The following is a 26,740-nucleotide window of genomic DNA, read 5'->3' as shown; positions in this document are numbered from 1 at the left end:
GCCCTCTACAGGGCACATTGTGCTAGGCTGTACAATCAGGTACACCACACTCACCAGCTGTGTATGATTCCATGGGCATTGTACAATGTTCCAGTCTTAAAAGAATCAAAGTGGGTCAGGCAGTAGTGGCGTACTGTATAGACCATTTCACATCGGAAAAGTTTGTAAGAATGGTGGAGACCAAAATTTGCATGAAAAACAAGAAATCCAAATGGAAAGGATTGCCAAAATTATTTAAACATTGCTCCACAAAAGATGTATGTCGACATCATTATATTTTTCAATTTGAAAAATTTATTCCGAGTTATTATGAGAATTGGAATATTTTATTTACAAAAATGTGTTTAAAATTATTTTCCAGATGAAATTGAAATTTTTCAACATACTGCAAGGCTGTATAATGTAGAGGAATACAAAAGTAGCGCCAATCACAACTTCACTAAATCTTACCCTAAACAAACATCTTTTGAAATCCCTATTAATACAATTAACAACAACCTGGCAACCTTACAACTGCATGCCTTCGTTCTGCTGCTGGCCTCCAAATACGTACTGCCCAGAGAATCCCACATAAATACACTATTTTTTAAAAATATAAAAAACTGTTCAAAATGTGCAACACATGACGGCCAACTCTGAATGTGTCGGCCGGGAAGTGCTGGCTATAGTTCCATGTCCTGCGCTTCATCTTCGGAAAAATCGCTCATGGAGCTTTCGCTAGAGGATGACTGCACATCGTGTTCCCGTAGCGCCTCTTCTGTTGCATATTTCTGCACATAATCTGTAGGGATACAGACAAAATGGAAAAGTTTGATATAAAAATTGTTATATCCAACAAATCAGATTGAGACATATCTATGCATATCTGATCTAGAATCCTACCTTCCAGAGATTGTGTGCTCGATCACAAATATGCAGTCACTACAGGTAAATTAACTGATTCTTGGCCAAACTCGGACATACCTGCTGCGTCTATGTAGCGTACTAAGCGATTAAGCGTGTATGCAATGTAAGGCGCGTATATGGTTTCTTCTGTACCGCGCTATGTATGAGTGTGTTTATCGCAAAGCCACTAGCATTCCGAGTGTTCGAGCTTGGCCAAGAATTATCTAATTTACCTGCAGTAATAATTCATAACCTCAATGTATCATACCATTATGTGTGTCCTAATCAAATTGCTCACTAGATTAAGCGTTACAAAGGTTTATGCACCTTTTAGCACTTTAAGCGATGAGTCCGGACTCTTGTTGGGACATTCTTCTCATCATATGTTTATCATAACACTACACAGGATGGATAAATAGTGTAACTTGTTTCTTAAGTCTACTTGGAAGACAAAGCACAGATATGTTAACCGTCTTGTTGAACCATAGCACTTAATCTAGTGCTACAGGCAACCTTAGAAAATAACCATAACCATTTTAGCAGACTTTTTAGCAGATGACATACCGCATGAACACACATTAAAATGTTTGCCAGGTACATTGCGAAATGATCCGTCCGCAGGTATTTCTCCCACAAGTGACAAGTAAACATGGCAGAATTCAAAGTCTAACCATGTTTCAGCACTCTGGTCTATAACATCTTTTTTTATTTCCAGAGTCAAAAGGCCAGGAGGCCTATGCGGAGGGAACAGTCATGAACAGCGTTCGAAATAGGGCTGGTCAGTCGGCCATTGACCTGTAACTTTTTGGCCTGGCCGGTAACTTTTCTGACTGGCATCTAGTTGCCGGCCCGGCTGGCCGGTAACTTTTTAAGGTTAAGCCCGGCTGGCCTGTAACTTTTTGAGGCATATTTCGAACACTGGTCATGAAGACCTCTTGACACAAAATTCATCACCAATCCAAGCAAATTAAACTTTGTAGAGAACTGGTTTAAATTTGGAGATTAGACTCCAGGAGATCCTGAATCTGCCATGTTTGCGTGTTGCTCATGAATGGCGAAATAGTGCGTCTCCTGATTATTTTACAACACACATTAATTTAAAGGGGTGATTGTTTGTGTTCTGCATCACATCATGTGCAATGTAACGCTCAAGCTTAAAGACGCAAATTATCGTTCGACTTTGGACATTGCCGATAAATGCTGGAAGTACACTATTTTGGTGTCCATGCATGACAAACCAAGATGGTGGATAGCGTTACACACAGGCTAATTTTTAAACGGTTCTCTATGGTTTCAAATTCATCTAAGCATCTTTGTGTTTGGTTTGTATACAGGGACAGACTTAAGTTTCAGTTTTCTACTGGCCCTCCGGGCCAGTGAAATGGCAAATCTAGTGGCCCTGCAATAAATTTACTGGCCCAGCTTTTTCAATATGTTCTATTGCAAAAAAAACCCCAACTTTTTTGTCGGTGCTTTTGGGGAAAAATCTAAATCGAATCAAATTGAATCATTTGTCATCATACAATGCATGTGTATCATATCGCAAATATATATAAAAAAAAATCAAAATTATTTGATATTCCTCGTTTTCAAAATGCAATTCGATATATCTGATGTGCTCTCACAAAAAATATGTGGAAACATCACTATCCGATTCCTTAAAGTCAAGCAAACCTTAACATTTTAATTTGTTTTGTACTGAATGTACTCAATGTAGAGAGTGTAGTCACTAACACAAGTTCAGTCAGTAGTCCTGCCTTTTTTAGTTCCAAAAGTTTTTAACTTAATGTAGGCGGTATCTGCAGTATCGCTATCATCATCGGATAATTTTGTAGCGCATGGAAGAGCTAAGTAGTACATATGTCTACTACCATCGTAAAAAGCGGCCGTATATTTCCAACTTGCTAGCAAAGCAAGAATAAGAATATATAATTTAAATATTAATACAAAAAAAATCATTGATAAATTTCAAGTGACAGGCAGAGCAGAAAACTGTGTAAATATGACCATCACTGATATCTTGTCTCGTAAGTGTTACATCAGGCTCAAAAATCTAGTAGCCCGCCGGCCAGCATTATTGGAAGTTTACTGGCCCGACGCTTAAAATCCACTGGCCCGGGCCACTGCTTAAATCCATCCCTGTTTGTATATAAGGCACCACATCCAATTTCGTCCAATAGAATTATCGGTGTCCGGTTAGGTACCGATGACTCTTTTCATCATACCCTGGTGATGTACTAAACTGTATGAAGCGTAATAATTAACATTTGGATAGTGCATGTTATCATTTTTCATTTAAATTAAAAATGAAAGCACCCTGTAAATGTTCAAAGTACGAAAGAAAGCGCCATCGGTACCTATTGCGGCACTGATAGCACCATAGGACAAAAAAAGAAAGATTTATAGTGCACTAAGCACAGGCAGAACACCTACATGATGATGTTGATCCACAAGCCTCAGCACACTTTACATATGTTGTGCCTAACTGGCTACTTACCCCTGATCCTTTGTTTATATTCTTCTGGCTTATGAAGGTACATTGCTGCTGCATCCCCATTAAGTGGATCAATAGGATTTGGATATGTCAACAATTGAGGCAGGAAAGATTCAAATATGTTGGATAAATCTGAAAAGAAAGAGAACAACATTCGCATGACAGTTTGGTTGTAAAGGTTTGAAAAATAATAGGTGTCACATTTCAATTTCGTGTAAAATTACATGAAGGAATAACCCACATTTCAATACATATAAGCCCTTTGGCAATTTCGGAAATCTCAGACTGCACATGAACTGCGCATCAACATCCGGGTCTTTTTGAGAGATGACAACCGAACCTCCTCCATTGACGATGTGTGTGATGAGCAGTGCCTGAAAGGTATTCCCCCATTATTTTACATTCCTGTTTTCACTCTAGCAGTTTCTAGCTAGCTCGTCAATACTTTCCTTGTCTTATGCAAATGTACAGAAGACATCAAGACCCAAAAATATGAAAAACACAGGTAGAAAGGGTTTCTTAAAATGTGCAAAGCTCACCCGCATTGAAATACTGTAGCGAGTCCTCAATGTTTGTCTTCCAAGCAAGGATATTAGCACATGCGCAGTAGTAATTTTGAATCGGCTTATTCATGACACATTTTGACAACATATTCTGAACAACCGAAAAGAGGGCAAGGTACACCAACTTGATGTGGGGAAGCAAGTAAAACACGCAATGGTATGCAGAGGGGATATCAAACAACAAATGTAGGCAAGAAGTAGGTTTAAGTTTGACAGCAAAAAATTACCAAATTTTTATACTTCTGTGGGCCCTGGAATTGGTAGTTTTTGGCTATCTATATCACTCCACAATGTTACAAAGTCTTGCCTATTCAGTGCCAAGCAAATTAGAATTTAGCACTAGGAGGAGCAGGTTAGTGTAACCCCCTTGGACACTACTGGTCATCTAACTGCATTTCTGATTGGTTGATAACTTGAAATGATCATTTCAACTGCCAATTATGACTAGGCTTTAAACTATTATAGTCAAACTCGCAAATTTGCAAATGATCTTATTAATACCCTCCTTGATTGGTTCAAAATTGGACACAATATTCATTCTGGCCAATCAGCAGGTAGTTCTCATGGGGTTATTGGTTCTGTCCTTACTTTGTACCATTGAGGTCCCAGGTTTGAGCCCACCATTTCCAAAAAGGCTTCATGTCCATTTGGCTTTTAGTCCACACTCAATCTTGCAGGTTCTCTTCAGATATTTCGCTTTCTCCCATCATCTAAAACTGAGCTTCCTTCCCCTAAGTATATTGTTTTAACTTGTTTCCCATAATTTACATTGTACAGAAAGGTATTACATCGTTGGGCAGGAAAAACCTCCTATGTGCTTATGGACCTGAACATGTGTCACAAACCGCTCACGGAAGTATCCTGCGCCTCCTCGAGCCACTTCCGGTCCTGCAGGGACTCAAACCCACGACCATGGGATTAAGAGGCGAGGCGCTAGCGTATAGACCAAAAGAGGATTTCCCCGTCAGGTCGATAACACTAACGCACTTATACCTCTGTGACACATGTTTAAAACACAACTGCAAACAGGTTACATAGGAGGTTTTGCTTTAAACATGTTCAAGGGCCAATGACACAAAGGAGGTTTTTCCTGCCCAAAAAATGAATTTAGCAAATAGCAGGAATGATCTGAGTAACTGATAAGCACCAAAAAATCTGAACATCCAACCTAACCCATAGTTCATCAGCACCCCAATCCCTTATCCTTGTGCCCTACAAATTAGATAGAACATCAAATTGTACGTATACATCCCTAAATAGCCTCTCCAAACCATGCTTACCATAAAGTGCTGTCCATGCTTGATTAATGACATCTAAACATACTGTGCCAGATCTACAAAGATACAACAGCAATACACATGTATGTGATTAGGCAACTGATGGATTGAATACTAATACTAAGTGACACATACTGTGCCCAGCTCATTATGATCTGACACACCAATGTACATGTACATTGTGCACAACACAATGGTGTTATACTTAACTCCAAAGCTATTACACTGCCAGATTCCTATTGCGGAGTACCAGTGTATACTGTGTCCCATATCAAGTTGAGAGTAACGCCATGCTAGATTTTGCAGTGACAGACTTGAATCAGTGCTTTTACGTGGTTGCATCGCCAGCGTACGGACAAATCACCCGTCTACGCGTGTGTATATGCCCTGTGGGATTAGGTTAGCGCGTGATTTGAATTTGCCACTTCAAAATCCAACATACTCTCAACTTGAGACGATACACAATATAGTAAGTGTTGTACCAGTGCAGTACCACTGCTGGTGGGTCCTGTGCAGTAGCTGCATTGGTATACTCTGTGTGTACCAGTCAGGTAATGGTATACCTGTGCAGGTGGCCACAATAGGAATCTTGTTATGTACTTGAAGAAATTACCCTTCAATAATTGGAGTATTTTGTCAGATCTATACATTTGTTCTGTGCAACTTGATATTTCGCTGAACTCACTGCAACTTGATTTGAGTAAGTTACATGTGAAGAGCAAAAGAAAAGTGAAATTGAGCTCTGTCACTCTTCCACAGCACTCTATATAATAGCCTGATAGTTTAAGAGACTTTACAGCTAAGTGCTGTTTTCATTAACAGGAAAGACAAAAGAAAATTTGTCTTTTAGGAACTACCTTATGTGATTCAATTAGGTACGTTGCACTGAGCTGCACTGTGACATGTGATGTATCAAAATGTGCCAAACAAATTTCTTTATCAAAACAAGGCATTTATCAAACAAAAAGTCTTGCCCGATATCTTCTGGTGTAAATTTGGGCTTCAAAAACTCCACATTCGGTCAAATAGTCAATCTTAATCCTCATATTTGAAATCCTGAAATGTTTTCCATTTCCACAACGAATGGTTCTGCAACGGTAAAAAACAAAATGTTGTCGTAGTCAATTTTGCAATGCGTTGTCGTCCTCATTCTACAACACACGAAGAGTCTGATAAACGCTGTGGCGACGATGATGACAACGTTTGGTGTTTTACCGTCACAGAGCCATCCGTCTTGGCAATCGAAACTCCCTAATTTTGCCTACAGCAAGAAAGTCCAATAAATAAACACAGTAGGAGGTTAATGCCTGCATTTTTCCGCCATTTTTATTTTCAAGTACTTGTCAACGCAAAATTCTGAAACATGATCTTCATCAATGGCGTTATCTTTTTTAAAGAGAGTTCTTGTTGCCACTCACCCATGACAATACACCCCGGGCAACACACCCACAGGGAGGTTACTGGATGCATACTGAATGCAGCAGACAAATGACACTATGTGCGCCATGTCTAACATTGGCACATTATTCATTTGTTTGATATTCTCACTGTAGAGCAAAAGCCACAATGGGATCAAAACAAGGATTTACAGTTTGCCATAGATGGATTAATTTCATTTTCAAATACAGTAAGACTAGGTGGATCACAGCATGTATAAATTGACCTTTGACCTTTTAGCCAGTCTGTAGAATGATCAAAATAAAAATGGATTATTGACATTTATAATGTGTTGATATACAGTCAATTTCAAATTCAGTTCTTATCCAATAAAGTTTTACTGGAATTGACCCATTCATATGTAGAAACAAAACTATTTTTGTATTAAAACTGAAACTGTATTAAGTTGCTGTATAAATAAAATAATTGCTCAATTCTCTGAATTTAAATCAAATTTACCACTTATGACATTTTATCATAATAAATAATGCAAAACTGAAAAACAAAACAAATTTTTTATCAGTAACAAAACATTCTGTGAAATTCTTTTTCCAATTATTGCTATAAATTTGAAGGGCAACAGTGGTAAGAGGCGTTTTCTGAATGAATTAAACAATATACAGGTTTTTATGCACAATCGTTCTGAATTTAATGTTTTCCTCCTTGTAGAAAAACCTGAGATCAAATTACAATGAACAAAATACACATTTTGTTTCCATAGCAACTATAAATGGGCTATTCCATTTAAAATCCACACTACCTCTGTGACAGATTTTGGAAATAACTTCCACAGGGGGAGTATAAATTTCAAATGGAATGAGCACATTATGCAGTTCCATTTGAATTTCATACACCTTCTGAGAAAGATTCAACCTGAATCTTCCACTGAGGGAGAGCAAGTTTCAAATAGAGCTGCTTAATGTGTTCATTCCATTGGAAATTCATACTCCCCTTGTGGAAGACATTTCTAAAATCTTCCACAAGGGTAGTGTGGATTTTAAATAGAATAGCCCATTTATAGTTGCTATGGAAACAAAATGGAATAGCCCAATATCCCGGGCCCAATATGTTATAATTAAATTCAACAACATTTTGGTAGATTGATCTTAGTTATATCAAGGTAAAATCACAGTAATCAAATTAACAACGACTCAAATATGTCATTATATACTTACGCTTCATCAATGTTGGGATGATATATTTTGTTCAGAAAAGCTGTACATAGGAAAAAAAAGAAAACAATTAGAAAAAAAATACTTACGCCGTCTATGTTTGGGTGATATATTTTGTTCAGAAAACCTGTCGAAAAAATGAAAAAAATTGAAAAAAATGGTTCATTATATTAAATGACACACGCTTGAGAAAAAATGGAACTCCAGTGTCTAAACATGATTGTCGGGGAGGGGGGAGGGGGAGGAGGAGGGGAGGTAAAATACTGTACCAATGGATTGTTTCACCATATATTCATCTGTAATCTTCTTTGGAACACTGCTTTCTAATCCAGGTTTATCTGAGATGCTCAATCAACATCGCATTCAATTCTGGCTTCTGATGAAACAATCCCAAGGTACATGATTTTTGTTTCCCATGAATGACAATCCAATATGGGGGTGAGGGAGGGAGGATTTTCCATAGCATCACACATGGAGCCACATTCTGAAGTCCTTCCTCCTTTAATTCCTTGGTTTCTGTGAAACATGAGTTGGGAGAGTGCATTCAACAAAACATGGCAAACAAATTATTTCCAATTTAAGATAACACAATTTTTTGAAATTTAAAACAATTTAAGATAACACAATTTTTGGAAATTAAATTTTTTTTAATTTTCCATGTTGATTTGGGAGCAAAACTTACGGTTATATATTTCAGCAGTAAGAGCAATGCATCCATTCACCTTTACTTATAATGACCGGTGCCATTCTAGATCAATTTCCATTATGAAGTGGGGCAGATGTACTTCATGATATAAATGTCTCAAATTATTTTCATTTGCAAATATTTAAATACTTCAATGTATAATTGTGCCCAGCATCGATATGGTATTATGAAATACTATACACTTCTAACATGACACATGACACATCTTCAACTAATACGTGGCCACATGTCCTGCCAGTGCCGTAGCCAGGATATGTATGGAGAAGGTGGGGGAAGGAAGGGGACTTGGGCAAAAAAGGCCCCAAAACACCACTGCAGCCAGCATCCTATAGGGGGTGGCAAGAGAGGGTAAGAGCGTCACACAGTGTGGGCAGTTCCCCTGGCTACACCACTGGTGCCTGCAAACTGCAACTGCAACAAAAAAGTATATCATCTGATTTGTTATTCGTTAAAAATTCTACATAATTAAATTCTAGTCCATATATTACAGCTTCATATGGGATGTCCATCTGAGGATTATGTACATCTGGCTGTCAATGTACCTGATACATGAAATTTAATTAGTCTGCATACATACAGTCTATATGCTATGCTATCATTGAACATGACATGACTCTTCATGACCACATGATTATTTACTGGCTGTTGGAGCAGCAGACTACAATTAATGTAGGTCAATGTACTTTCGCACACAAAGTCTGAGATTGATCGCTGCGTCTGCCATACGTTTCTGAAATTGATTGCTAACATTTGGGTTATTATTTCCAGCTATAACAAATTGGCTGGCAAACTGGTTTTCGAGTTTTTGACAAAAATTCTTTTTGAGTCACTTAATGTTAAGCAGCTCAGAAAATAACCCCATTCATACAAAATATTAATATTAGTAAACCCAAAGAAATGAGTCCATTTGAACTTCCAACAGTATCAACATTTGAAAAGATAGTAACATACATGTACCAGCTGGCTTTAACCTAGTATATTTGATTTAAGAAAAGTATCATTGCAATTTAATTGATCAGCATTTTTATTAATCAGCATTTTTTTATTAGTTCATTTTTGGTGAATGTAAAACTTGCTTGATTCACAGCTTGCACGCATGATTTCTATGCTTTCTTGATTGATTACTTCCTGGATTTTTCTGGCTTACTCAATAAATGCTTGATGCTATACACTAGGATCCAAAACACGCTCATCTATCAGGCACAGGTCTTTAACCCCAATACATTTGCACATTCATTGAATGCACTTTGACAATTTGGGTACAAAAACTCATACTCTGCAACTTGAGGTCAGATTTTGCACTATTAATGTTTAATTGAGGTTATTGAACTATGGCATTGGGATGAGGCCATTGTGATACCTACCAATTGACGGTGACTTGAATGGGTATTTGTCTGGTAGGTCTACTCTTACTTTCCATACACCTCCTTCATATGGTGCTGAAAATATACAAAAAAACAACAAAGAAATGAGAACTCACTTCTAAAAAGGAAGACAACATAATTATGATATTGTGTTACATAATTATATTCAAGTTGGATAGGTAAATTAATTTTATTCCTTTCCCTATCATCAATTTTCAAAAATCTACACTTAAAGATTCAATCATGTTTCACTGTTGTTCATCGCCGTTCAACAACGATGTGTCGGTGTCATCTGCGCCGAACGCAAGTTGTACATTAAACAGTGATGAACAATGGCGAAACACGGTTGAATCCCTTTCAACAACGAAAAACAAGCTAAAGTGTGTCAATCTACAGGATTCTTTCATGGGGCATGTCCAGTTTAGTCATTGCCGCTCAACATTACAAGAAGATCAATGATTTTTTGGTTGATATCAGATATAGAACAACATAATAAAACGGCAATGTTTAGCGGGTCCAAAATAATGAATTCAACACATAAGCGCACAAAAGTTCATTTTGTCAAAATGGGAATTTCCACTTTTTTTGGATAAACTTTTGGTCTGGGAATTCCCAAAAATTTACAGTACAAACTTACAATGTCTTCTTTGGGGGGGGGGCATTAATTTCTGGAATAGCCCAACAGAATTTGTTGCCTTGATTATCATCTGATGGAGCAAACATGATCCAAGTGATCGATTCACGACATCAGCAGCGTACAAGGGAAAATCAAATAAAGGTATAATGTTGATGTTATACAGTGTGCAATCAGTTGTAGACACAGATGTAGGAAGATCAATTTTGAGATACTCAAATGAAGCTAGTTTTTTTCCTCTCTCTCTCATTCAAGTAAGCACATTTCAAGTTCATACATCCAAAACAAACAATGTGATTTTCTCAACAATTTCACAGAAATTTGTAGCAGAATGTGTAATTTAACAATTTAAGATGAAATTGAGTATGGTCAACATTCGACTTTCCTGATTCATTTTGGATTAAGCACGTCACATTTATAACGTTAACGCACATGTCTAAACATGTGGATTTATGTTTTGACGGCATTAGAAATTTGACCTTAAATTCATGTTGGAAAATGTGATTTTCTTCGATCATAAAAGCTTAACCAGGGGAAGCAGTAATTAAGCCAAAATGGGAATCAAGCCATCGGGGACATTATACAGATTGAAAGTTGCACATTAGTGACTGATGTGGGAATAAAGCTTTCTTATTTCTCATGTTGCTGACTTTAATTTCAAAAATACATGGCATCTTCATAGAATCTGATGGTGTCCAATGGAAATAAACAAATAATTTTACAAATAATTTTATACAAAAATAAAAGGCTGTTCAAAATTATGCAAGCATGCACACCCTCTTCTCTACACCTTCCTACCTTCTACACACACTCCCCCACCCCTAGAAGTACCATGTGTCAACTTGTGACAATTATAGGTCAACTGGGGACAAAACACGCAGTTGAAGTTTTAACTTTTTTCCTGTTAAATATTTTTCTTTCTAATCAAGTACTTTTACCCCTCAGTTGAAAAAAAAATCAATTTTTGGTATATTTAGAATGGGGGTAATGTTCCCGGTGGGTTCAGTCTTCACTGACGATGTGTACGCATGATGGTTCCAAATAGGGGTACTTTTTAAGAAATGTCCGCGGAATTTTCAAGGACAAAATTGTTCGCGATTGTCCAAGTTAGGGTGTTTTGGAGCAAAATTGTCCTTGAAATGAAAATAGGGTGTATTTCTAGGACTTTCGTCCGTGTTTTACCGCTACAGTTTGTGTTTTTTTTGTCAGTTTTTTTAGTAGTTCCACACAAAAATTGATAGGGTATTTTTTCCGATAAAAATTGTCCTTGAAATGGTAAAAATAGGGGTATTTATTTCGGAAAAATGTTCTTGATTCCTCGTGATAAAGGGGTGAAATGAAAATGCATCCTCAAAATGATCAAAAAAGGGGGGTATTTGGAGGCAAATTTTCCTTGATTTTGCACGAAATAGGGGGTAAAATTGCTGCAAATGTCCTCGATTCCCGTGAAATAGAGGTCATTTTCAAATCCTGGAACGGTCATACGTCCTACCTTTAAATACAAACTGAACCCACCGGGGTAATGTTGTGAAAGTGGTGACATGAAGCCCCTATTATACGCATCTTAATACTAATAACGGTGTGTCCGTCCGTCCGCGCGCTATCGCGTCCGCGCAGTTCGCGTTCACGCGGTGCACTATCGCGTGCTCGCTATCGCGGAGTATCAACGGGAGTGTGCGCGGAGTACAGTGCGCTGATCGGAAAAGCATTACAGTGTGACTAACAGGTGCATCTCATCGGACCAATAATTATAGGCCTTATTTTCAACACATATTTCAATACCGAACACGTGCACACACCAAACACGTGCATATAGGCCTATTTCAGCAGAACATGACTATTTCCGGAATCCTCCAGAATGGTTAACATAAAAAATTATCCGTTGTGGTAAGGCCTATAACCGCTTTTTTTGCGTTCACGTTTCGCGATTGATTTCATTACTTTAGTAACGGCCTATATCCACGTCCAGATACTAATTTCAGTTTCTCTAAATGTGGGCAGGGCTTGGAAGAGGCGAATGCTGGGTTTCCAGATTATGGGTAGGCCTACCGAACTACCGAAGTAAGCATCACACCTATAAAACAAACAGAGTTGTTAAAAGTTGTGTCAAGTTGGGTCTTGATCATTGAGAGACGCATTTCATAGTAGTTTAAAAAGTCAGGGCAGGTATATGGGTAACGGGTTTGGGTAATTAGAAATAGGCCTATCACGAGAAGCGCCCGACCCGAGAACCGCGAAATCTAGTATGATATAATATTATCTTTTGATTTTCTGTTACAGCTAATTAAACATTGACAGTCAGCAGCTCCAGAGGGAAAAAAACAACTTGAAAAAGAAAATGGGAAAAAAATCAGCCATTGGGCGGTCTGCACTACCTTAGTCTCTAGGCTTAACACCCAATGCTTTTCTACAACTGACTTCTTCTACTTTAGGCCACAAACTTATCAATCACCCCTCGTACATAAACACACACGTCCCAATACCCCACTCTCACAAGCACATTTTTTCCTTATTTTTTCTATTTTGCCCATTAGAGTAGATTATGTTCTTTTCACTAGTAGTATTTGGGCACTGTAAACAAAACTGTGATTAGTGATTGAGTAGCTCAAAGCCAAATTTCAATACCACTTGATATTTTACTGCAAATTTGCAGAAGAAATCAGCCATGAAATATAAAAAGTGTTGTGCCTTATTAACCACATCAAATTTTGTGAATAGAAATTTTAAGCCTTTGCCCCAAATGACCTTAAAACATACAGTAATCAGCAAACACCGAACAACTATAGTTCCTCCCAGGCATTTCAATTCGCCAAGTTTTCAGGTTTTAATTCACAAAATTACATTTAAATGTTGTTCTATATTATTTTATGCTATACTAAGTTGGTCACTTGTGCTAAAAATAAAATATTATGGAAAAAGAAGTGTAATGGTAACAGCAGTTTGCCAATACACTGACCTATATAGTGTAATTATATTGTTATGACTTGCTATCATGTTTACTATCATACATAACCGGTAATATTATCATCATGCTTCTCAAACTCTTTAAGGGGTCTGCTGTCTTCTAATGGATACTAATAATCAGGTGATTTGATACAATTTATGCAATGCAATAATTGTTGTAAAAATAAATAAATTTAATATTATTACAGTGTATTACACATACATGACCAGTCAATATGTGAAAAGAGGGTGTTTAAGGGGTCAGAAAACAGCAGTATTGATTATATTAAAGGGTGAAACTTGTTTCAAAGCAGTGGCATAACTGGGGGGGCAACATGCCTGTGCGCTACCACTGGGGGCACCAAATCATAATGCTAATGCCATTCCCACACCCCGCATCTAAGATACTCTTGGGTGGGGGGTAGGGGCACCAATTTTGTTTCTTGCCCCGAGCGCTACCAACCCTAGTTACGCCACTCTTTCAAAGGGGGTGTATACTTGAGTGCCCCCTGGCATAGACTATGCCATAGTCGATTTTTGATAAATAAAAATGTTATTAATCATGATGAACGCATTCAGTTGAACTCGAAATTATACTGATATTTAGTACATCAAAATACTAGTATAAAATGGTTATGAAAAAGTTTAGGCTATATAATTATATTTGTGACAGTAAAAGTAAAGTATAGGCCCTACGTAGGCTTATATTATTGAATGCAACATATCATATGGCATAATTATAATGACACTTCAATACTGAACAATTCTAATTGTAGAATCTGCCAGTTTATTATCCGAAAAACCGACTATGGACTTTCACTTTTAAGCAGAACTTTACCCGGGACTCACACACTGTCAATCATACTTGTTTATCAATAAAATCTAACCACAAGACTGAGCATGGTGGTACAATACACGCTAGATGCATACGTTCATCCACCAGCACAAAAGCGCCGCATTCCCTAGATAGTTGTGTACCATGTATAGTAATAATGGTACCAGTACGCGTCGGGAGGATTTAAACAATAACGAGATCTGGGCGACCAATCACAAGCCAGATTCATTACATCATCACCAATTTTAGTTAGGCCAGAAATTGGCCTAACTCTCAAGGCAAAGTCAGTAGTCCACTTGGGAAGCTAACAAACAGCGGGCGTACAGTGACTGAAAAGATCAGTTGTGAAAATCTATCAATTGTGCACTCATAGTGCACAATTGGCAAGTGGACTACGGAGAAGTCTACCCCTGGCATAATAGCAATAAATTCATACACCTTTAGTGCTAATCATTTGACTAATTGATATGGTTTTTTGGTTCACCCTGTTATAACATGAATCTTGATCAAAATTGATTAAACCCAACTAATTTAGTTCAGATAATCCTGATTTTTTCTTGTCAATCAATGCTAATAACTGATCATTGTTACTCTTTTAAATCAAGTTGGTCTATTCTGATTTTACCTAGATCCCAATCAATTTGTGTGATTCCAATTTCAAAATTTAGTCAATCCATACTCATTTGGTCAGTCCCAATATACCTTTGTATTGGAAAGCATAGTGAATACACACAACCTTTGATTTGTGTTCTATTTTAAGGCCAAGGCTACAGCAAGCGTCTTTGTGTTCAAGTATTATTATGTTTACTTGACTGTGTTCTTCGCCTGATAAGCTTGTTTTCAAAAGGTGTTTTTTTTTCTTTAACAGTAAGGAAATATTTATACATTTCATATGGATACTGTAAATATAGTTGGGGATACTGTGAACTAGAGACGAGGGACAGATAAAGCTGTTACATCGCATTTTAATAGAGGGTATAATACTTCTCATCAAGCAGAGGGTGTGAAATTCCATTTTGTTAAATTTATTCATCTCTCTCTCTCTCCTCTTCTCTCTGTATTGAATGAAAGTCACTCTTTAGGGACCGTTCACAAACACTTGTAAGGGGGGGCCTGATGCAAGAAAATCTCATTGGCCCCCCTTTACAGACCTTAAAAAATTCAGGGCCCCCCTTTTTGACATGAAAATTATGGATCAACCCCATAGAAAAGCATTTAAACTCAATTTTCCCAGGATAATTTGTGGTCATTTTTTTCAGGGCCTCCCTTAGGAGGGTCAAAAATTTTCAGGCCCCCCTTTTTTTTTTCAGGCCCCCCTAACAAGTGTTTGTGAACGGTCCCTTAGTTATTTAATTTTCTATAGCTGCAATCAACATTTGCTCTAATTTTCTAGAGTAAGTCAATTCGAGTTAATTAATATTTTGATTCAATTCAATTTCATATATTCAATCACAATAAATTTTTTACTGAAATAAACTTCTCACAATTTAAATTTTACCATGATAGTGTCATACCAAATATAGCTAAAATTCTCAGTGCTTTGTTTCAGAGATCATTTAACGGTATGCCACAAAAGTTATTTTTATCTTTTAAAATAATGAAAAAAAAAAGACAAATTTTAACTTCTTCATGCGATGTAAAACAGTAGATATGATATGATAAATATAAAACTTGTTTCAAAATAATTATTAAATGCAGCTGGTGCCTCATCGTTTCCCCATATGTTATAGTAGGCCACTGTGTGAGACCTCACATTAATATAGCACCGGGCTTGCAGAGCAGCATATTTTGTGAAGCAAAATGTATGCACTTTATTCAATAATGCACCTTTGCAATACAGGAGTGCACAAAACCTGTTCATAAATTGCTGCATTCATTATCAAAGCTATAAAATCTTAACATGTAAGGGGAATTATTATAAACAGGGTTTTTATTGCATGTGTGTGGGGGTGTGGGTGGGGTGTTTGTGTGTGTTGTTTCATTATTGTATCTGGCCATATTGCTAAGATCAACAAAAAAATTTTGTCCATATTATAGTTCAATGCTTTAAAATTAAACTCAAAGCAGCTGCTTTGTTTTTTCCCATCAATTATAAAATTAATGAGCTAATTTGCATAAATGCTGAATTAATTATGCAAATGAGAGGGAAGGTAGACAATACATTTGAACATACACCTGCAAGTTTAATCAAGTTTCAAGGCAAAAGTATACACAAAATAAAAGTACCGTGAACATTTATTTATGAATGGATTTGTAGCAAAATATCGGCAAAAATTACATTTTAGCTCATTAACTTTATTGATTATTGATAAAAACAGTAAGGTACAAAGAAAATATAAATTGATATATTTTTACAACCGTATGTTCGATTTACTTCAAACAAAAGGCATATCGATCAGTGTGCTTTGCTCTACTCAATTAATCTGTTTAAAACATGCATAGAGCACTTCCAAAAATGCCTCAAATACATCCTATACAATCACGAAAAGAATTAAATCATACACATCAACATTTGTAATATTTCTGTACAATATATCTGCATCACAGAACTGATATGACTATATTTTATGTACAACCTTGCCTGTATATATTGCAAGTAAGAAACAAGGTTCTGCATTTCTTTCACAAAATGCGCTACTATAGGCCTAATGTGGATATTTCAATTGCATAATCTACTGTGCACAGCAAATCAAAACATAAAAGCAACCTATTAGCTATTTCTGGCGCATAGTGTGATATTTATTCACATTGAAAAATTGCACATTAAAAATAAATTTTAAAGAGAATTCAAAATAAGGAACTGCTAAAGTGTCAGGGTGAGCTAGGTTCCAGCAAACACAGAAGCAATCAGGCAACCTAGCAGTAAATAATGCGATGGGAACACGCAGGCTGCAATTTAAGCGAGGAAGCAGCCAGTCAGGTTGATTTTGATCTGTAAATTCTCGCTGCAATTCTTCCCCCATAGCTCTAGCAGACCTTGTATACATGGTCATTATTTCCCTACTGATAATCTATATAAATGTATGCATGAATTATCCGTCTACCGTGTAAATTACATGAGTTTGAACAAGAAATGCAACATATTTGTGTAAAATATCAATGATGTGCATTTTTAGATAACATGCTGTGATAGTAACATCTAGGGAATCATCTATCCATGTAGATGAGTTCTATTCCCGGGTTCTATTATCTCCCCGGTTTAGCTGAGGAGGATATGCATACAGTGTTGTGTGTTGAGTAGTAACAGCTGATAGCTATATTGATGAACTTGCACACATCTCCTGGTTGGTAGTGATGTTGCTACTGCCAATTTTGTGTAGTAGTATAGATGTGTCTGATGGTAATTACTATTACAAAAAATCTCGCTTGAAATTAAGAAGTGCCACATCGGAAATATTCAGATATTTACATTTCGCATGTGTATTTTGGTCTTATTTTGTAGTTAAATTTTACTGCTGTGAATATTTTATGCATCAATACCAATTTACGTAGCCGTTTTTATTGCAAATAAAACTGAAGTGAAATGCATAATTTTTATTGTGATGTTTGTTGGTGTAATTTACTTCAAATGTGCGTGATGTTTCATTTCAAATTTTGTTTCTTCATTGTAGAATGTAAGCTTTATGTCAGCTTACCTTGAATAAGAAATTTCAATATATCTACCCCTGAAAATAAATTTTGCGGACTCCTTAAAAAAACAACAACACAAAATTGTGTTCTATATATATTGCTTGCCTTCATATGGATACCCGAATAATAATAATAACAGAAAATTACGACGTGGCTGGCAAGTGAATTTTTACACCACTTAAAAATAAATGTTTGTTTTGTTCTGGTCAATTTCCAATTTGCTACTTTTCTCATCAGTATTTTTTTTGGCTTGGAAAATGTACGCTTAAATGAACCAAAATTTGTTCAATGTTGGCTTATTTTCATTTTCTCTGCAATAATAGGTAATTGCCTGACATAACAGAACCTACATGTATAATTCCTCCTGCATGTAACATAACATGCTTATTTGCTATTCAAATGGCCTTTATATACATAAAATCTATAATATCATTCAAACTGTTTCGTTAACAAAATTTGGTTAATTTGTTTAGTTTCTGTTTACGGATTGCTATAGCACATAATGCGCCAGTAACCTTATTACACTGCTTCAGTTAATTTACATGCACAGTACATCAGACGTAGAGTGGACTTGACAGTGTTGCTTTACTGTTGAGGGGTCACAGACCTTTTCTCGCAATGCATAATCACGCTTGGTTCTTTTGTTTACAAACATCATAGTCATGTGATCAAATGTCTGCAATGAGTAGGTACTTGTTAATTAACCATAAATTACTGTACATACACTTTTCAACTGGCGAGGGTGTATATAGGTGTATCTTTTCATTATGAGTGATATTCAGTGTTGCCTCATGACTAATATTATTATTAATAGGATAATTAATAGAGGTCATCGATAAAAATACTGGCAAACCTTACACCTACAAAAACTTGCGCTAAAAGAATATGTGACATGATCAGGGAATGAGTTGGACATCGCTAATATTATTAAGATATTGGCAAAAACAGTGTTCAAATTCTTTTGTTTTATATTGTTTTCAGCTATCGATCAATTGCTCATAACTCGGTAATAAGATGTCCGATTTTGATGGGGTTTGCATCAAAATATAGCATTCGTAAACTGCCGGAAAATGATGTTAAAGACTTTGAACTGAAAATTGCTGACATGTGACTCATTCCACTTAATCATGTCACATATAGTCTTGTGACTCAAGTGGGTGCTGATTTTCTTTTGTATGCATGGCACCACATAATTTATTTTTGTTAATTTTTTAAAGCATTTAAATCAATTTTTCAAAATACTAGCCGGCAAAAAACCAACATGGTAAATTTTAAGATTATGAAAACATGATTAAGAAAACTTTCAAAATCTTGGAAATAAATCAATATTGTAAAAGATTTAAAAAAAGTCAGCACATGAACTTAAATTGCAAAAAATTAATATGTTACTTATAAAACACTGACAAAAAAACTACAGGAAATAACCCACAAAGGGTTAACATACAGTGTGCTTGTTATGTGTGTATATTGTTTAAAAATGGTAATTTCTGTGGAATTAGTTTTTGGTGAATCAACAATTTCAAAGTCAAATTTTTTTTATACGAGTGGATATTCATACGTAGTGGTAGATAAAATGATTAAAGAGTTTAACTTCAACACTACACTATTTTTCGCTCACACTAGTTCGACTAGCGTCTTCAGCAGATGGTGATGCTGATTTTTTTTTTTTTTTTTTTTTTTTTTTTTTTTTTTAAGTTTTCAATTTTTTTTTTTTTTAATACATAGATTGCTAAAAAAGATTTGTAACTAATTTTGCATTTTTCTCAAAAAATAACTACACACTGGTAACAAAAGTTATATGTATATTATTGGGGCAAGGACTCTAATTACTTCACTGAAATTTCAGTGATTCAAGACAAGTGGTTCATTATATATAATAAGAAATGAGGTGCATTCTAGTGGTACCTCTTTTCTTATCATAAATAACATATAACGCTTGTCTTGAGTCACTGAAATTGTTACCACTGTGTTATTATTTTTTGAGAAAAATGCAAAAAAATAGTACCAAATTTATCAAGGGGTGTAGTGGCACCATGGAATAAGTATATAGAGCACGTAGTGCGATGGAATTGAAACTCCGTTCGTCGACGTGAGGCCAGGCGATCGTCACGCTTGCAACATGTGGACGTAGATGGCAGCAGCATTTTTCTCTAATTAGCATATTCGTGACGTCATGTAAAAGTAAGTCTCCACAGCACTACGCATATTTTTTCACGTAGCTTTTAGTACTATCGTGGTGGCAGCAGCATTTTTCTTTACTTTTCCAAAATGGCCCCGCCCGGGAGACGCCATTGGACGCCATGTTAGTGCAGGGTAATACACAGGGAAAGCCGACGCTGTCGCCACCTTTTTGTATTGCGCTAGCATATGAGTTGCAACGGCCTGGTGGCACCTTAAAATTAAGTGTTTGTTATGTGTGTATATTGTTCAAATTGGTCATTTCTGTGCAATTAATTTTTGGTGAATCAACATTTTCAAAGTCAATTTTTTTTTAGTTTTCAATTTTTTTCATTTTTTAATTTGTCCACATAGAGACTATAATTAAGCTAAAAAAAGATTTGCACTTTTTATACATGTCAAGTTCAAACGAGTGTGAAAAGCGCAAAATCTAAAGTACGGTGAAAATTTGCACTGATCCACTTTTGAAAAATCAACAGGAAAGTTTCTGCTCCAACATAAACCCAGGCCCCAACAATCACAAAAAGCCCCAAGTATCATAATTTCCTGTGGTCTTATTAAAAAAATAAAGTCGAAAAGAACAGGTTCAATGTACTCATCCTCACAGCAGAAAATAGTCCGACATGCTGGACTCAATTTCCATCTCTCTCACCTTAATCTCACAAGAACTACCTGCCGATTGGCTAAAAAGAAGTTTTCATTATCAATTGACCCAATCGGCAACATTGTTAGAATAATTACAACAAAAAAAAAAATTGGGGTGAATAATTTGCAAAAGCTCCATTCTGATTGGTGATTAAAGTGAAGATATCATGTATAATTGACCAATCAGAGGCAATGAAAGATCAGCAGGTAATGCTCAGGGGGTTAATCAAGGAATGGGGAATGAAATAAGCCACACTGAAAACCCAGCAACATAAATGGTTCCACCTCAGCAGGTTTTGGTCTTTGAAACTATAATGAAACAGTAAAGAATTTCAACTCCTACAAGTGGGACTCCTAAAATGTAAAATAGTATAAAATGATTGGAGGGTATGTATGACACATAATTAAACGATGATCTAAGTAGTGTTCTGTAAATTTGCTTTGCCCTACATGTTCTTGTAGATCTATTTGTTGACTCATTATTAGCAACATGACACACTACAATTTATGGCAGAAGCGAACTTTGTTCTTGTCTATGTGTCATCCAGACTGTACTCGTAAGCCACATTTGTGACCAGCTCCAACAAAACCCGGAACAAGTCGCCAGACATGTTTTTGAGTTATAGGCCTTTAAAGATGACACTCCCATAAAAAAAATGAAATTTTGGAATTCTTAATTTCATGGTATTTGACTGTGGGACTAAACAGACTTTCAAATCCAATCCAGTTGAACTATGATAATCCCTATTCAATCCTGTGTAAGGCAGGAAGCTAATTGGCCCATTACTCAGAATAGCAATTTGGCAAAAATATCAAGGTATCCTTTATAAAATTATCCATATCTTAAAAAGTATTGATGTTATTTATAAAATTTTTATATCATTTTAAAGCTTATTGTCTAGTGCTTACATTTTTATTCAAATCATGAAACGTCAAAAATGCGACTTGTTCCTGATTTTGTCAGAGCAGGTCACATTTGTGTTCTCAGTACAAACAGTTCATTTCAAAATGTTCTCAGATTTGTTGGGAAATTCAATCCGTTTCATTAATGTTGACCCAATGTGTCCCAAAATGTACAAATATTTCTGAGAATCAAAATTTGCATTAAATTTGGCTCCAAAACTGGGCTTCTGGTATAGAAATGGATTACATTTTGCATGTGTTAAAACTGCAGCCAATTCTCTTTACATTTATTATCAAACATGGAATCTTGATGTTAACCCAAGCAAAACAAAAGTTGTACGATTTTCTCATGGGAAGATCAAAAGAAAACCATTATTCCCTATGGTAATGAGACCCTAATTGTGTGTGTGATGATTATCATTATCTCGGGGTAGTTTTTACCAAGGAGTATAATGGAAAGTTTAAAAAAGTATTACAAGTCAGCCAGGCAAGGCATGCTATACCCCTCCCCCTTTTTTCATGCAAAATTGAGGACAAAATTTGGCCCCCTTTTTTTTGGGGGGGGGGGGTCAATGACTAGAATTTCAAACACCCCCTTTTTTAAATGACACTCAATATTGACATAAAATAGGGCAACAAAACTGACTGGGACTAAGTAACTAAGTAAGGCTTTTTAAAAACACACCCAAATGGGAGATTTCAAGGACAAGTTACTCTAGGTTAATCTTCTAGAAGTTCTAATTAAGAAGGTGTTCAAATAAATACAAGAGAATCGTGCATCTGCTTATTTATAAGTACCCCTTTTATGGGGGAAATGCCCCAGTTGGAACTCTTTCCCCTGTTGCCCCCCTCCCCAAGTAAAAACCCCAAATTATTAAAATATCCACTTTTTACGGCAATTTTGGCAAAATTCACTTTGCCCCCCGAAAAAAATTCCTGGCGCCGCCACTGCTTTTATCCAAATTTCGTGGACAGTGTGAATTATATACCCCCTTTGCAGATTTTGCGGTCCACACTATTGGTCAAAACAAAAACCCCTTTCCCGCGATATTTGGTAACACCAACCATTTTTTCACAATGCTAATTTTGAGAAAACATAACAGATGACCTTACTAGTGTCTCTATCAATATCACCATTACTATGATATTTGTTTTTGCCCTTTCTAAAATTTTCATGATGGAAAATACAGGAAACTTTATAATAGCCAAGGGGTGGAATGATAGAAACGGAAGAAAACAAAGATTACCCTCATCAAATATTTACAGTCACATCACGGAATACATGTATGACTTGCATGGACAGTAAGGAAGGTCTTGGCTTTAGGTATTCCATTCAGCATGCTTTGACATAGCATCTGTGAGTGTCAAATATATATGTTACTATTCGCTGTAGAAGTGACATAACTACCATAGCAATAGATGAATACAATTTTTGAATAGATCGCCCTGCACTACAACGTTTCTATAATGTTCTTATTGCAATTTAGGGGCTGTGCAATAATTATGAGCCCTGAGGGGAGGGTAAAATTGGGGGGGGCAAGAAATTTTGGCGAGCCTAAACGGAGGGCAAACAATGTTTGGCACGCCGAGAGGGGGGAGCGACAGCGATTTTGGCACATTTATGGGCGCCTTTTAAATAAGACACTCTAAAAAGACTTAGGAAAACAGTACGGAAATGCTTAAAAATGCAAATTTTCCTGCTCGCAACATCATGCCAATATCTAGACCATTTAAGGTTTGTAAATTGGGATCCCAAAAATTCGGCATGCGCAAGGGGGGGGAAGAATTTTTGGCGCCGAGAGGGGGGGGGCAAGCGAGTTTTGGCATGGCAGAGAGGGGGGCGGCAAGCGATTTTTGGCGAGCTGTTTTTTACCACCCCCCTCCGGAGGCTCATAATTATTGCACAGCCCCTTAGGTCTTTTGGTTCTTGGCATGAATCACAGGTCAATATATTAAAACTTTTCTAGTACCCTACTTCTTTTGACAATTTTTTACTCATTTTCAACATGCAAATCTGTAACATGTACACATCTCAGATTCAAAGTTAATGATTCTCCTCACTAAAACACCACTCAGGGGGTCTAAGGGAGTGGGGCCCTGGGGTGCTAGCCCCATCAAATCTAGACAATCATGCAAAAACAGTCACTCAAACACCACTCAGGGGGTCTAAGGGAGTGGGGCCCTGGGGTGCTAGCCCCATCAAATCTAGAAAATCATGCAAAAACAGTCACTCAAACACCACTCAGGGGGTCCAAGGGAGTGGGGCCCTGGGGTGCTAGCCCCATCAAATCTAGAAAATCATGCAAAAACAGTCACTCAAACACCACTCAGGGGGTCCAAGGGAGTGGGGCCCTAGGGTGCTAGCCCCATCAAATCTAAAAATTCATGCAAAACAGTCAATTTTTGGATATACTGATATGCAAACATTTTTGCTATTTCCCAAACCTTAGTTCCACCATTGCTACTATATATATCTATCAATCTTCCTGGGGATAAAATCTTCCCCATCAATATCTAAGTATTTTCTGGGTTTCACTGTGCCAGGCTTTTATAAGCTTGTATATATGGCAATACATTTTACATTCAGATGGATGGGTCTCCTCCGTAAACACACGACTTGCGCTAGTAATTTGACCATGCTTGGCTTGGGTGAACGAGGGGCAGTTGGTTCACTTATTATTAGTAGAATATATAGCTGTGCGACACGAATTCAACCTTATCAACAAACATGCACAATATTGCATTTCCTGATATTATTTTACAAATTACATAAATTCAGTTTTTAAAGAGCTGATTAATCCATCAAAAGCGTGTAATTTTAAAAAAAAATCTATATAATTTTCCCTATTTATATTTTCCTTGGTCATCAGCGCACATATTTTGATGGCTTCTAAATTAAATTATATTGGGATGCGCACATCATCAAATTTAATATAAAATACATAGTGTTACACTTAGCTGTTGTCAGACCCCCAAATAAAATGTATCTAATAGTTGCCTTGTGCAATTTTGGTTTTGATATTGTTATTTTGTGTAGATGGAGATACCTAACTGGGAAAGGGTACTATTGTGATTATATACAGCAAAGCTTGAAGCCATTATTGTTTAAAATATAATTACAAGAATATTTGCAAAAAATAACATACACTTAAGGCAGCACAAGGTGTGTATCATGTTCAACCCTTATATTAGCTTCACAGTACATGTATTCATGCCAATATCAGGTATGGTCAAATTGAATTTAAAGAGGGCCCAGGTTTAAGGGTAGAAGCCAATATCAAAAGGGGGACTTCAAGAAATACTATTTTTAGGATCAATGCTGATCAGTGACCACTTTTAGGGCCATGTCAATGACCACTCAGAAACAACAAACACACACATAAAACAACATACAATCAGGGTTTGGTTTTTGCCGGCAAAGTGGCAAAAACTGTTTTTGCCTGATTTAAAGCAGCAAAAATGGCACAAACTCATATAGTCAGTTAAAAATTAAAAGTAACACAGAAAACTCATAAACAGTAACCACGGTAACATGCAACTTTTAATGAATCATTCAAAATATTTTGTCCTTAAAATATGAATCTGATATGCCATTTCAGTAAATGCACAAGTGAGCAATGACAACAGATATCTATATTATTACAAAATTATAAAATATGGCCTTTCAACACCCAGGAAATTATTGTTATAAGTTAACAATTTGTTTTGATATGAAAATAAGCGAACTGCAATGTTAGGTTTTGCCAATTTTGCTGGCAAAAACTGGCAAAACTGTTTTAAACCTGCAAAGTTGCAATGCAAACCTTGCATAAAATTGTAGTTTTACCTAACAAATTCCATGACATAATTGGCCATTCCCCACACTTACACATTTAGCATAGAAAACGATATTGGCTCCATTTCTTTCACATACAAACAAGCAAAGTACGGCACTAAACAGCGTCTGTATTACAAGTAAACATAAACAAAAAACAGACATGCAAACACAACCATCTTACTATGCACACAATGTATACTTATACTTACTTCCTTTTGGCCCATAGAATTTAACCATAAATTCATTTAGACCCCCAAGTATAGTGACTTCATGTGAACTTTCAATTCTGTGGAGAAAAACATCTAGTCAAGGAAAATAATGGAAATTACAAAAGAATATACTAGTATATACAAGTGGATATTCATACGTAGTGAAAACGTTCCAGGTGAGCGAAAAATAGTGTAGTGTTTAAGTTAAAACTTTAATTCATTCAATATACTAGTAGTTGGTAAAACAAAAGACACAAAATTGATTTGTAATAGTGTAGAGAGTGATCAACTGCCTACCTGGGGAGACGGGGGTTTTGAGTATATAATGGTGTGCACAAGGATATACAAGTATATAGGCTTCATCTGAGGAGAAGAATAGCATTTTCAAATATCTCAGGTATAGCTATTTGCTCAACTAGGCAGTCTGTGCAGAAACACGCTTGGGTCCTGATGGGGTATGGATCACCAAATCACTGAAAACTTGTTTACCAAATTTTCTCTAAATATTTAGAAAATGCATTATTTCTTCATTGCTTTACAGTGAAATTTACCGTTTTTGTGTGCAAATTTAGCTTCATTTTGAATTTGAACAGATTCAATGTGTTGAATGTTTCAATGTTGTTGTGGCTCTTTTCATTAAATATTTTAGGGGTTAGTTTCCCAGGCACAAATCAAGGAACCCCCTGGCAGGAGTGTCTTACTCTTGATTCAAACCCCGATAGCTCTTGATTTTTATCTTTCTCTCTCCTGATTTTTCATGTTTATTGCACGTCAAGACACCATTACTATCTTTCTACATTTTAGATGTACTGCTTGTCAACTCTTGTATTTTAGTGTAATCGATTGTTGTTAAATTTCCTCCAAGGTATGAATTTACTTACTGGTATCTAAGCACCGGAGGAAAATGCGATCACGGTTTTCGCGGCCACAATTGCGCTTTTTGGGTGCAATTGCATTTTTTCACAAAAAAAATTCAAATTAAAAAAAAAAAAAAAATTTAATTAAAAATTTTGTTTGTAAGTTACAGACCATAACTTTCTAGCTATTC

At 36.3% G+C, this 26,740-nt stretch overlaps 1 protein-coding gene across 1 annotated transcript in view; it reads right to left on the bottom strand.

Moving 5' to 3' along the window:
• Window positions 1-303: 303 nt before the first annotated feature.
• Window positions 304-26,740, bottom strand: part of LOC140148246 (ubiquitin-conjugating enzyme E2 H) — a 66,951-nt gene continuing 40,514 nt past the window's right edge. Inside the window, exons 2-7 of the mRNA XM_072170123.1 lie at window positions 25,693-25,769; window positions 9,899-9,973; window positions 7,832-7,871; window positions 5,223-5,275; window positions 3,383-3,511; window positions 304-781 (exon numbers count right to left, since the gene is read on the bottom strand). Coding sequence (XP_072026224.1) covers window positions 663-781; window positions 3,383-3,511; window positions 5,223-5,275; window positions 7,832-7,871; window positions 9,899-9,973; window positions 25,693-25,769 — 493 coding nt within the window. The 3' untranslated portion in view covers window positions 304-662. The remainder of the gene's footprint in view (window positions 782-3,382; window positions 3,512-5,222; window positions 5,276-7,831; window positions 7,872-9,898; window positions 9,974-25,692; window positions 25,770-26,740) is intronic.

This window comes from Amphiura filiformis, chromosome 3, assembly GCF_039555335.1.
Source record: "Amphiura filiformis chromosome 3, Afil_fr2py, whole genome shotgun sequence".
Lineage (NCBI taxonomy): Eukaryota > Metazoa > Echinodermata > Ophiuroidea > Amphilepidida > Amphiuridae > Amphiura > Amphiura filiformis.
The sequence above is the reverse complement of the archived record's forward strand: the minus strand, read 5'-3'. Positions and strand labels throughout refer to the sequence as shown.